The sequence below is a fragment of the Balaenoptera musculus genome, chromosome 9 (assembly GCF_009873245.2).
Source record: "Balaenoptera musculus isolate JJ_BM4_2016_0621 chromosome 9, mBalMus1.pri.v3, whole genome shotgun sequence".
NCBI lineage: Eukaryota > Metazoa > Chordata > Mammalia > Artiodactyla > Balaenopteridae > Balaenoptera > Balaenoptera musculus.
The window spans coordinates 91,644,645-91,658,803 of record NC_045793.1 but is presented as its reverse complement, the minus strand read 5'-3'; the positions used below and the strand labels follow the sequence as shown (position 1 = coordinate 91,658,803).

Here is a 14,159-nt window from a genome sequence, read left to right as displayed (position 1 = left end):
AAGAAGCATGAACCTCACTATTTATGATAGCCAGGTCACGGAAGCAACCTAAATGCCCATCGACAGATGAATGGATAAAGAAGATGTGGTACATATACACAATGGAATATTACTCAGCCATAAAAAGGAACGAAATTGGGTCATTTGTAGAGACGTGGATGGATCTAGAGACTGTCATACAGTGTGAAGTAAGTCAGAAAGAGAAAAACAAATATCGTATATTAACGCATATATGTGGAACCTAGAAAAATGGTACAGATGAACCGGTTTGCAGGGCAGAAATTGAGACACAGATGTAGAGAACAAACGTATGGACACCAAGGGGGGAAAGCCGCGGGGGGGGGGGGGTGATGGTGTGATGAATTGGGCGATTGGGATTGACATGTATACACTGATGTGTATAAAATTGATGACTAATAAGGACCTGCTGTATAAAAAAATAAATAAAATTAAATTCAAAAAAAAAAATGAGGTAAGCCAGATCACAAAAGTGATCTAGATATTGCCATAGACTAAAAAAAAAAAAAAAAAAAAAAGAAGCATGAACTTAATACATTTCAAGAATATCAAAGTGTAGGTCACTTAACCTTCATGAATAAATCTTATGTGTAAGAGGTTTAAGTTACTTAAGAGGAGGGTTGAGGGGCAATATGATTACAAATATCTTAAAAATATTTAAAGTTAGTGTTCATAAAAACAGTTTTTATGAAATCTACATTAGGGTCAATATGTACAACAAATACAGAAGGGTTGTGAGAATTAAGCTCCTTAACAGCGATGAGAAATCTTTACTGTTTTCATCAAGGATATGAAGAAGGAAACGTTTTTCCCAGTCTCTAACTGCTGAGAGTCCATGAAACATAAGAGCCCCTCCAAAGATTCCTACTGTTCATGACTAGAGAAGATGATGCTGTTACACAGGTGAAACTGCCCTAAGACAAGGGAGTCATCCACTCATCTATCCATTCAACAATGTATGGAATGACTACTAGGCATCAGGCATTCTACTAAGTGCTGAGGATGAAAAGATAGGTAGGGTCTTAGCTCTCATAATACTCACTTTCTAGTCAGAGGAAGACGCACAATAAAGCAAGCAACCAACCAACTAACAGTGAGTGCCAAGTGTCATGAAGAAAGTTAGAATAGGGTGATGTGATAAAGAATGACCATGCAGCCACATGAGATGGAGTACTCAGGAAAAGTTTCTCTAAAGTGGTGAAATTTAAGCTACTATCAGTTCTGTCTGCTAAGGGCACCTAGAAGTAATGACACCCCAGTAGCAATGAGCACACCTAGGCTATAGATATTATTTTCTAAATACCATTCTCTACCTAAAGGCTCACTGGAGAAATGGTTGATTCAAGGGCTAGAGGAGGAAAAGTACAAGATAAGTTTGGACTATCTTGTTATACCAGAATGTATGTGCTTACAGAATGGTGGCATGACAAAATGATATGGAACCCAGCTTGAAAAGACTTCCACTGGCCAAATCTGAGACAATCTGAACAATAAACTATAATGCTCACAATGAATTATAACACAATGAATATATTACACAAGCAAATCAATAAGTAACTGGGGGAAAAATGGAAAGCTCCTCCTTTAACAATAGAATGTCATCTAATAAATGGAGAAGGAATAAGAGAATTAGAAAATCACCATTTGGAAAATATAAAAATAATAAGTGAGAGGAAAATATGAAGAGAAAGAAAAGGATAAGGAAGTGTAAGGTGTTATCATTTGGGTACAGGGCATTTTTTTGGGTATTATTTTTGCATCTCTCCTGTGATTTGAATTGTGTGATTTGAATTTATTATGTCTGAATAAAAAGTTAAAAGGAAAAAAAATAAATTGCTATGAAGTAGAGCAGAGAAATGGGGCAGTAAGTGAAGGAATATGAGACAAAAGGAAGTTTTTGTTTTTATTTTTTGGGATAGGAGATGCCAGAGGATGTCTGTAGGGTGATAGGAAGTGAGGAAGTAATTGCAGCAACAGAGTCCTTGAGAAGGATAGTGGGGTTGGGAGCCAAAGCAGTAGAAGAGGGATTGAAACTTAATCCACAGTAACCCAAGGACAGGTAGAGTTTGAGCCCAGCTGAGGGAGGACAGTAGTTTTGGTGGTGAGAAGATGACTTTTTTGATTAATTCTTTGTGCCCAATGAAGTAGGGTGGATTTAGAATTTAGAAGTGAGATGAGAAGATTTAAAGTAGTTCTGGAGAGTGAAAAAGTGAAGATTTTAGAGAAGTTTAATAGGACTGTCACAGTGTTGAGGGACCATCTGAATGCAGTGACCATTTATTTAAAATAAGAAGTTAGTTCCTTCAGCAATGCTGAGATGCTTGGGTGCAGGTACCAAGTGATGGATACCTGACTATCACCAGAGCTCGGTCCTTGAGAGAGGAGGGAAGTAGAGGAAGAAGGAGGGAGGGGTGAGGAAGAGGGGAGGAAGAAGAAGGAGGTAAGTAGTTTGCAAGAGCCTAATTATGATGAACCAGTGTTTGGGGGTGAGATTTATTCATATCTATTAGATAACAGGCCTAGAACACTAAGTATGTCCTGGGGACAAAGAGTTGACTTAGATGTGGCCCTTGCCTTCACAGCACTTACAATCTAGTAAGAAAGATAAACAAATGAAAAGTAATTTCTACAGAGTACACTATTAAGTTAGTATCCATGCAGAACTATGGAGGTCCAGATGGAAGCCACTCAACCCAGCTTGAAGGGAGAGAGTTTCAGGGAGGCTCCTTAGAGGCGACGATGCTGGAGCTGAAGGATGAGCACAAGCTGGCAGAGTGTGAAGGAAGAGGGCAGGAGAGGCAGACAGACCTGCAGTCCTGGGCAAAGGGGAAAGGTGATGAAACACCACTGTTAGGAGAACTACAAGCTCCCATATTTAATAGAGTAGGGGTGTAAAATTTAGACTGGACAAGGGTGGGGCAGGCAAAACTAGAGATGACGTTGGGGGGCAGATCGCAGAAGACCACGTGTGCCATCCTGAAGAGCTATAAAGGTAACAGGAACCAACAGAGTTTTAAGAAGTGAAGAAGCATAATCAGATCTGTGGTGTTGCCACTCTAGTGGCAAAGTGAAGAAGCCAAACTAATGGCAGGGCCATGCTTTAGAAGGAATGGAAAGAAAGCTGTCCAAATAATTATACTAAAGAGTAAACATTAATGCATGAAACCAATTATAGCTCTATTTGTCACATGAGCAAAGGGGAAATGAATGATTTTTTGTGTGTGTCTTAATTTCTCTACCTCTCGCTAGGTATATTGGTGCCTGCCCCTACCCTCTGGGGGACTATGAACATGAATAAGGTCTATGGGTGAAGTGCTTTTGGGTTTTAGAAAAGACAGGGATGTAAGGCATGCTAATACTTATAAGTATTACTGGGACTTGGGGCCAAGGAACTGATGAGCAGGCTTTATAATTTAATAAATAAAATCAGCCCCACTGTTACACTATTAGCGAATGAAACACCAATGAATGCATGAAGACTTCCTTCATTAATCTTAGCTGGGTTGCTAAGTAATGTATTTAAGAAAAGAATTTTGGCTCTGTGACTTAGCAAAGAATAATTACAAATTATATTAATATGCTGGCTTTGCACTTAAAAATCAGGGTGTACGTTTTAGGCAAAGTACTGTGTAGGTATAGCTTTATACAAACTGCTTTGAAAAGGATATGCTTTATACAGCAAGTTCGTGTGTAAGCAGAAGCAACACGTGGAATCTAGAAGAATTTACAAACCATCATACACGAGAATTGAAGGAGTCAGTTTACTTTGACTGTAAACAAAGAACTAGTTTTACTATATATAAGCATATATAATTTCTTAAATTATCTGATCAACGTTCATTCAACCAGCATTTAAGTGCACAGCAAATTTTATAACAATATTAACAGCAGAAACCAATCTCTTCAACACCATTATTTATACTGAAAAAGGTGTTCTTCCTTATTTGACAATCCTTAATAGGGGTCAGTAAACTACTCCTGTAAAGGGCCAGACTGTAAATACTTTAGCTTTCTTTTTATTCTCTGGCTGCACCACTCGGCTTGTGGGATCTTAGTTCTCCAACCAGGGATTGAACCTAGGCCCTCCGCAGTGAAAGCTCAGAGTTTTAACCACTGGACTGCCAGGGAACTCCCTTATTTTCAGCTTTCTATGCCATGCAGACTCTGTCCAGTTTACTTAACTCCACAGCCACAGAAAATATGTAAACAAATGAGCATGGCTTTGTTCTAATAAAATTTAATTTCTAAAATCAAGGCAGCAGTTTAGATTCGGCTCATGGGCCATAGTTTTCTGATCCTTCTAAAACACACTTCTAAGTCTTACCACTTTTCTCTTAGATTATAAATTTACTGAAAAGAACTATAAATTGAAGTATCAGAGCATGAGAGGAGAGGAGGATCCAAATTATACTGGAAATTTTAAGAAACCTCCTAAGAAGTTCCCCATTTTATCCCTTCCAATTTTGCTTATAGAAAGAACAAAGGCTATACAGACAGTGGATGCTGCAATGAGATTTAGTTTTACGAAGAAAAGGTTTTTCCTTCTTTAATTTTCCAGCTCATTTTCCTAGCTGATTATTTTCCATCCATTTCAAAAGTGTTTTTAGAGCAAAGTTGTCCAGCTTAATTTCTGTACTGCACTTGGCAGTAAACACAAACCTGATACAAGCTGATCCAATCTATATGTCCATCAACATACTTGGAGAACTATGCTTGATTATATTCTTATCACCTGGAACATTCTGTTATTCAGTATGCATTTAGCACTCTCCACTCCATGTTTTTTTAGTAAACTAACTCATGTATCACACAGGGGAAGAAATAAATTGTAGTCACTTTATGTATATATGTTGGATCCATCCATCTGGGTTATAAAGCTCTTCAGGGAAGAGACTGTTTTCTCTTGCTTTAATGCCCCTCTGTAGAGCTAATAAAAACTTTTCCTCAGGTAGCATCAGTCATGCTTGCTGGTATTGTCAATGCTATGAAAGGTATCCTTGAATTTCTGTCTTCAGTTACTATCTTCCCTATAGCTATTCCTCCTGGTCACTGGATGACACTTAAATAGTTTATTTTATATAGGGCCTGCAAACAGATAGGAAGCTCACAAAAAGGAAAACATCACAACTAAATGGGAATGTAACAGGGAACAGCAGGAGAAAATATCACCATGACATATTAGTGCCAGGAAAGCAGTCCACAGCAAGAAAGCCTCCTTCTTCTGGTTTGGTGGAGATAATATAAACTAATAAATGGCAATATATCTTTCATTGAAAAATAAAAAAACAACCTAAGAGCTAAAACCTGACTAAAATGGTGGGTCATATATTTTATTTGCTTTAAATAACTGAGGTACTTAGTCTATTGCCACATCCTTCAAATAAACTATGCTATTCTTTTAAAATACGGACTTTTATTTTTCAGCTAACAAAGGAAGGGAAGGAGATGTTAAAGAAGCAGAAACTTCCAGATAAGTAAACAGAGGAGAAAATACATGTTTTTTATTATTCAAAGCATAGAAACTCATTAAAAGGTCATAAGACAAAAAAACATGACTAAAACTACCAAATTTTTTAAAGCATTGCAAAATTTAAAGTAAGATGGTGGCTTTGATATAACTGCAAGTTAAAGATAGTTGAATTTACACTCACAAGAATTTGCAACTGTAAGATATGCTTAGTTTGGACTTTGAGAATTTATTTTTAGATAGATAGATGGCTCAAATAGTTCCTTTGTAAGGAACTCAAGAAGAAGGAATTTAGGGTTACTGATATACAGAATAGTAATTCCCTTGTAATTTTCTCTCTTATCTTGATCTTCAATTTCTCTTGTAAAGTACTTCAACTATTTTCACTCCCTGGTCCCTATGTTAGTATGACTTGTTTATTACTGGCATTAGAGGGTGATGATTTTTTAAAAAAACTTGAACATCTTTAAGGGTAGTGAAGTTGGTCTGTAAAAGGAAATGCTAGAATGCTAGTTCTTTTCAAGGTAAACCACAGTGACAGAGAAGCATTTATCCAGGAACAGAGTTGAATAAACTAGTTGAGAGTGGAATAAAATAAACCTTCTATTTGGTAAAGGAGAAGTTTAAATAGGATTAGAAGATTCCATTTCCTGGTCCAAATCTAAGGTCCCTGTTATATGCTGCCAATACTTAGGGACACAGAATGGGCCTTTACAATCAGTTTCTGTTCTGTTTGTATATACTTTGTTTAGATAGCATTTAAAATTTGCTTTATCTCCAGCAATACCACTCCTGGGTATTTATCCAAAGAAAACTAAAACACTAATTAGAAAACATAAGATACATGCAGCCCTATGTTCACTGAAGCATTATTTACAGTAGCCAAGATATGGAAGCAACCTAACTGCCCATCAAAAGATAAATGGATAAAAAAGATGTAATACACACACACACACACAAACACAAGCACGCACACACATGCAGACACACGCACAATGGAATATTAATCAGCCATAAAAAAGAATGGAATCTTGCCATTTGTGACAACATGGATGGACCTAGAAGGGATCAATGTTATGCTAAGTGAGGTAACTCAGACAGAGAAAGAGCAATACTGTATTATTTCACTTATACGTGGAATTAAAAAAAAATTAACAAACATAAAAAAACATAAACAGAGTTTTATATAGAGAGAGAACAAACGGGTGTTTGCCAGAAGGGAGGGGAGGTAAGAGGAAGAAAGAAATAGGTGAGGAGATTAAGAAGTACAGATTTCCAGTTGCAAAATAAATGAGTCACAGGTATGAAATGTACAGTGTGGGGAATACAGTCAGTAACTATGTAATATCTTTGTATGGTGACATGGTAACTAGACTTGACTAGACTTATCGTGGTGATCAGTTTGAAATGTATAGAAACAACAAATCACTATGTTGTGTAAAAGGAACTAACATAGTGTTGTAGGTCAATTATACTTCAAAAAAAAACACACTCATAAAAAAGAGACCAGATTTGTGGTTACCAGAGGTGGGGGGGTAGGGGGAATTGGGTGAAGGCAGTCAAAAGGTACCAACTTCCAGTTATAAGATAAGTACTAGGGATGTAATGTGCATCGTGATAAATAGAATTAACAATGGTGTATGTCATATGTGAAAGTTGTTAAGAGAGGGAATCCTAAGAGTCCTCATCACAAGAAAAAAAATTATTTTCTATTCTTTAATTTTGTATCTGTATGAGATGAAGGATGTTCACTAAACTTACTGTGATAATTGCTTCAGGATGCATGTAAATCAAATTATTACTCTGTACACCTTAAAATTATACAGTGCCATATGTCAACTATATTTCAATAAAACTGGAAGAAAAATAAATAAAATAAAAATTTGCTTTATCCTCAATAGGTATGCTTCTTATTTTTTATTTTTTGGCTGCACAGTGTGACATGGGGGATCTTAGTTCCCGCATCTCCTGCACTGGAAGCACAGAGTCTTAACCACTGGACCACCAGGGAAGTCCCTCAATAGGTATGCTTTTTAAGGACAGTTTTAATTATGCTCCATGTTAAATGATCTTACAATGAATAAGTTATATGAATAGTTCCTAAAAAATTGCTGATAGAAAGAAAGAAAAAGAAAGGAAGGAAGAAAAGGAAGGGAAGGAAGGAAGAAAGAATAAGGGCAGGGTCAAGGAATTTGCCTCAATCACTTTTTTGTATTTTCTTCTTTTTCTTTTCCCTTTGTGTAGGAGAAATGCACTACTACTCAACCTCTACTATTAGAATGGCAGCCCTGATAACTTTCAATGTAGCATGTTATGGGTATACTACTGCTCCTAAAGGAATGAGGAAGCGACATGTCCACATGCAACTCAATCACTTTCAAAACTGTATCTACTTTTACCACCGCCTGGATGCACGCAATGACTGAATGGTATGTATTTCCTCGCGGTGGTTAAGAATCCGCCTGCCAATGCAGGGCACTGGTCCGGGAAGATCCCACATGTCGTGGATCAACTAAGCCCATGTGCCACAACTACTAAGCCTGCGCTCTAGAGCCCGCGAGCCACAACCACTGAGCCCGTGTGCTGCAACTACTGAAGCCCCCGCACCTAGAGCCCATGCTCTGCAACAAAAAGAAGCCACAGCAATGAAAAGCCTGCATACCGCAACAAAGAGTAGCCCCCGCTCGCCGCAACTAGAGAAACCGCAACTAGGCACTAGCCTGTGCGCAGCAGTGATGACCCAACGCAGCCAAAAATAAAAAATAAGTAAATAAAATAAATAAATTTAAGAAATTAATTTTAAAAAAGAATAAATACTGGGAAAGTATTAAGAATAAATACTGGGAAGCTCTCCTGGAAGAGTCTTTTAAAGTCAATCTCCTTGGATATCAGAAGGTTTTCCACTACATACAAGGTCTATTTTTATTATGAGGGCTTGTGAACTTTGTAAATTCTTTAGAGCCTAAGGTCTCATTTTTCATGGCAGTGCCCTTTCCCAATTACTCCACACACTGGGACATCAGAGTTACCATTAAACAAATCATTAAAAATGACACATCAGGTCCTTACACCTGACTAAGTTAGTCCTGAGTGTAAATTGGGTGCCTGGGGACATGCACTCTCTCCTTTGGCTCACTAGGGTCATATTACTGCACTGAAGCACAGGTAATTTACTAACTGGTCAAAAATCTAAGCTGGTGGTTAAAAACTGATGGAGATTTTGGCACTACTGATAGAGTGAGTGTTCTTAATACCTGCCTTCAGAATAGCACTTTTCCAATTTGGACTGAATCAGTTTAAACAGACATTTTGTATTTATGCTTTATTTCTGCTAATATATTTGGAGAAAATATTTCACTTAGATTAAAGAAACACTAAGAGTTAGACCATACATATGGAAAATACTCTACCTCTATTAAGAAACAAACCACACTGCCTTTCTACTCAGTTTTCAAATATAAAAGAACTTGCTAAAACATTTCTTAAGCACTGTCAGCCTTAATACCCTCAATTTTTAGAAATCTATGAATATATTTGAATGGTACTATGTACAAAGCATTGTGCTGCTGAATTCATCCAAATCTTGTACTACTAATTTATTTCTTAGTTCTTGTCTTAATGAATTTGATTGGTATAGGTCAACAGAACATAGCCAGGGTTATACCTCCTTTAGAAATGGAACTTTGATCTTCTCAAGGTCAGTAACAATGTTATCTAAAATAAAATGTGTTCATAAAATACTACACACCTTGCAGGAACCAAACAGGACATACTCAAACAGGTAAAATCTGCTTTTACCTCAACATCGATTCACTTCGAAAGCAGTTTTGCAGTCTACACTTCAAACACAGAAGCTTGGCATCTCTTGTTATCAGATCATAAACAAAATGCCTGTATTATCAAAGAGTTCATTTTCTCCAAACATCTGAATTGTCTGTTGAAGAAATATTGAGTTTCTTTATATTACTCAAAATAACCCTGAGTTTAGAGTTATATATCAGACTTGTGAGGTTAAAGCTCAAAATATCTCAGAGTTGGAATTTTTAAAAGGCAAAGGGAGAAAAAACTAAGCTGGCCAGGGTTAGGAGAGGTGTAGCATGGCACACAACCTATTCTTGTCTGTCTTTTTATTTCTGTCCTACTCTGCTTACAACATAAGGGAAAGGATTCTTGGCAAATATAAAAAAAAGAAAGCAGAAATTTAAAATAATTTTTTTAAACTAATTAAAGGTATTTTGGAAATAGTCCCTTGCCTTCTTCAGAAGGATTAGCACCAATATTTTGTGTTGGGTAAAAAAAGAACACTATTTCTCATTTGAAATGTCTGATTACTAAATTTATTTTCATACAAATGTTAAAACTTCAAGATCATGTTCCAAATTGTCTGGAATTGCAGAAAAGCCAACAGTACACCAACTATGAGAAGATTTAGAATTTTGAGTTATACTATACCTATCACATCATCTACCACCTTGTCTAGAAGAGTAACTTATTTTTTAACTTACTGCCTCTAAATGATTTTCTTTTTCTTTTTTTTTTTACTTTAAATAAGAAGTAGGAAAGTAACTATATATTTTATATCATATCATATGAAATATCCTACAGATTTTTTTTAAACAGAATTAGCTTTTATCTTCAGGCTTTCCATCTCAAATTCAAAAACTTTTTTTTTGGTAGGTTTGTTTATTTATTTATTTTTGGCTGCGTTGGGTCTTCGTTGCTGCGCACAGGCTTTCTCTAGTTGTGTTGAGCGGGGGCTACTCTTTGTTGCGGTGCGCGGGCTTCTCATTACAGTGGCTTCTCTTGGCACGCGAGCTTCAGTAGTTGTGGCATGCGGGCTCAGTAGTTGTAGCTCGCAGGCTCTAGAGAGCAGGCTCAGTAGTTGTGGCACACGGGCTTAGTTGCTCCGCGGCATGTGGGAGCCTCCTGGACCAGGGCTAGAACCCATGTCCCCTGCACTGGCAGGAGGATTCTTAACCACTGCACCACCAGGGAAGTCCCTCAAATACATCTTGATGAACTCAACTCTACTCAAACAATGTCCATAGATAATCAACAACAGCAAATTATAGTACACAAACTTCTATTATACTGAGGCCTATTAAAAAAACAATCTAAACTTACAAATGGTATAAAGTAGGTCTTTGATTCAGTCACTGAACGTTCTCCAAGTTATTCTCAACACAAAGTAGTGGAAGAAATCTGAAATTGGAGAAGGTCTATGCATTGATCATTATCTTGACTCTGACTGAGAGGTTCCCCAGTATCTGGACAACATCAAGGACTATGTCACATGCAGGAATGTTGCTCAGGGGTCAAGCCATAAACTTTTATTCAGAGTTTCCTGGGATGACACTGGACTTGGGACTTTTCTGTGCTATGCAGCTACAGGTAATAATGATTTGTTCCGTGTCTAAGAAGAAGAAAATACTAACAGAGCTATTTTTCAAAAAACAAAAAATGTAGAAGAAATAGCTGCCTTCAGGAAAATGGAGTTGGGACGCCCTACCCCAAGTCCTCATTGCAATGTGTTTGGAATGAGACATTCAAGTTCTCAGATGGCATCCTAGACTGTGGCTTACTCTATCCCTATCCATCTCTTTCAAGGAACATTTTCCTTATATCTGGCAGGTAAAAAATATTAGGGCTTGAGATAAGCAACGTATTTTCTTATAACCAAAATAATAAGATAAGATAAATAATAATAATTATAAGATAAATAATAATAAGATAAGATAAATAACAATAAATAAGATAAATAATAATAATAAGCAATCCCCTGTCATTGCTTCTTTCAAAGAAGCAATATACTATGATGGAAAAATGTGATTCATTTCCAAACATGTGTTTACAAGCAACTTTTCAGGAACATAGCTCTTTTGCTAAGGGAGGAACATCTGTATTTACAACACAGATCTGAAACACCTACATGTTTGTATGTATAACAGAGCATGTTTCTCTTGGCTGAAACAGTGTTTTATCTCCGTATTTGAGCAGGAATTTATAAATAGGTCACTCTTGGTATTTTAGCCAGAAGAACATTTAGCCATGAGTTTTGTTTTAGGAAAAACAGTGAAGTGTAACAGCATAAAATATCACAATACTTTTCCTACTTTTGTGCATGCATGCAACGTTACCATCTGAAGCCTTCTTTAATTCAGTTTTCAGTTTTTCCTTATCTTCTGCTAGTTTTTTATTTTCTGCTTCCAAAATGTGTTCTTCTTCCTTGCCATGGTTTTTCAAGAGCTATCAGAAAAGAGAGTTATAGAAAGAAGTAACATTAGACTGCAATAGCCATTCTTTCAGGAAAAGAGCTGAACAATGTATTTTAAATTATTGGTCTTTATTTTATTCTTTGTCCTTTACAGTATTTTATACTTTTTTATAATGTAAGCTTCTGTTAGCAGAAACTTGATATTTGGCAAACACACACAAAATTTCTTCTATGATTGAAATCTCTGAAATGAAAATAACAAGAGTTTCTGGTTGGGCTACAATTAAAATTATATTTTCAGGGACTTCCCTGTGGTTAAGAATCTGCCTGCCAATGCAGGGGACCCGGGTTCGATCCCTGGTCCAGGAAGATCCCACATGCTGCAGAGCACCTAAGCCCATGTGCCACAACTACTGAGCCTGCGCTCTACAGCCTGCGAGCCCACGCACTCTGGGGCCCACGTGGCACAACTACTGAAGCCCGCGCGCCTACAGCCCGTGCACCGCAACAAAAGAAGCCACCGCAACGAGGAGCCTGTGCACCGCAACGAAGAGTAGCCCCCGCTCACTGCAACTAGAGAAAAGCCCGCGCGCAGCAACGAAGACCCAACGCAGCCAAAAAAAAAATTGTATTTTCAAAGGTATTTAGATAAACAATGTCTTTTCCTTAATTGCGTGATGTTACTCTAAGGAAAATAAAATAGTTCTGGGGACAGTACTACTTGGAGAGCCATTATGTTCCAATTGCAGAGCTGTCTACTCAGACTAGTTCTATATAGACGAATTCATAAAAGAAGAATATAATGTTGTCAGGCTAGAGATGGGTAAGTGGAGAATAACAGGGCCATCTCTACACTTGGACAATTCTACCTAATTTTCATTGAACAGTCTCCAAATTACTTTATTCGGTTAATCCTTTACAACGTTCTTTATATTTTCAAATCTATTCTGGCTTTTAAAATGTTTATTTTATGTTTGTAGCTTATTTTTTCTTGGCAAGAAAAATTAAGATCTGAATAGTAAAATATTTGACTAAAATAAAAACATCATGGGGTAAAAATTTCATAATCTATATGTCAGGATGGAAATCATCGTTAATAGAATGAAGAAGTTGACTTATCAAGAAGAAACTGTAAGATGTTAAGTTACCAAGAAAGGCAAATTAGATTAATGTTTGAAAAACAGAACATGTATATACTGGCATGAATTATTTGACCAAGTAAAAGGCAGCAATTTGATACGGAAAGCTTCTGCAGTCAGGTAAAAAAGTTAACTCACGACAATTTAAAACAGACTGACACAGTAAAGAATTTCTACTGCAGGGTGATTCCTTTTCTAATGTAAGCTGATATATTAAACAAACAAAACAAATTTCTACTGAGCACTGCTACTACTACATGCAAATATTTTACAGTGCTATGTACTATAAGGAGTAAAAATGTAAGAGAAGTATGGTCTCTGCTCTCAGGTAACTTCAATCTAGTGGAAAGGATGAGACTAGAGCATAGATACTGTAGCACAAGATCGAATACAATACTACCGTGTTATAACAGAGATTAGGCAGATCCAGAGGAGGAATTAAAGCTCAAATGAATATACTGTATAATTCCAAGAAATTTTTTTAGGAGATAAAGGACTGAAGTACCTACTAAAACCGAAGGAGCCTCGTAGCTCCAAAATTAAAAAAATATATATATATATTTTAAGAGCAGAAACTAGGGAAAAAACCCTCCAAATCTCTACAAGTTTGTTGACCATTTCAAGTTCAAAACAATCTTAGCTGTTACTTCACTGAATTCAGTTAACACAGCCTCCAGTGATTACCCAAATTGGAAGAGAACGACTGAGTTACAGGAATGTTTACCCTGCCTGCTTGAATTATTATTGCCACTGACTTGGAAAAGTTGGATTTGGTGTCAGTCTTGTAAATAAGCTTTCATTACTGCACCTGTCAACTTGTTCAACTTTATTTTGTGTAACTTGATGCTGGAGAAAGACCAAGAGCCCTGGAATCTGAAATTCAATAGCTACCAGCTACAATAATACACATGTTCACTGTCCCACCCACCTTATCCCACCTTGGTAAGTGGCTGGGAAGAAAACAAGTAAGAAGTAAAGCTCTGTCACTGTTGTTATACTAAAGCAGTTAAATTAAAAATTAATTGGTCTTTCATAATTATTTCTTTTCATTAACTGAATATCATAACAGAAAGGAGTCCCAGGCACCATCTGCAAGTCCTTTCATAGGTTAGCATACGATTGAAGGGCACAGAACAATGTGGTTAAGAGTGTGGATTTTAGAGGCAGCCTGCTTGGATTCAATCCTTAGGTCTGTCTCTTATTAGTGGAATGATCTTGGGCAAGTCGCTTAACCTTTCTGTGCCTCCATTTCTTCATCTATATAATGCAAATATTAACAGCACCAACCTCATAACATTGTTGCAACAATTGAAAGAGTTAA

At 36.9% G+C, this 14,159-nt stretch overlaps 1 protein-coding gene and 1 non-coding gene across 4 annotated transcripts in view; both read right to left on the bottom strand.

The window, feature by feature from the left end:
• BCAP29 (B cell receptor associated protein 29) overlaps positions 1 to 14,159 on the bottom strand; it is a 40,243-nt gene that overhangs the window by 12,874 nt on the left and 13,210 nt on the right. For 2 of the 3 annotated variants that reach the window (XM_036862998.1, XM_036862999.1), the window contains exon 6: positions 11,599 to 11,731. In XM_036862998.1, coding sequence (XP_036718893.1) covers positions 11,599 to 11,731 — 133 coding nt within the window. The remainder of the gene's footprint in view (positions 1 to 11,598; positions 11,732 to 14,159) is intronic. The other variant, XM_036863000.1, reaches the window with a different exon arrangement.
• Positions 7,722 to 7,851, bottom strand: LOC118901379. The gene has a single exon (XR_005021354.1). It is a non-coding gene; the product is annotated as a small nucleolar RNA U109 (small nucleolar RNA).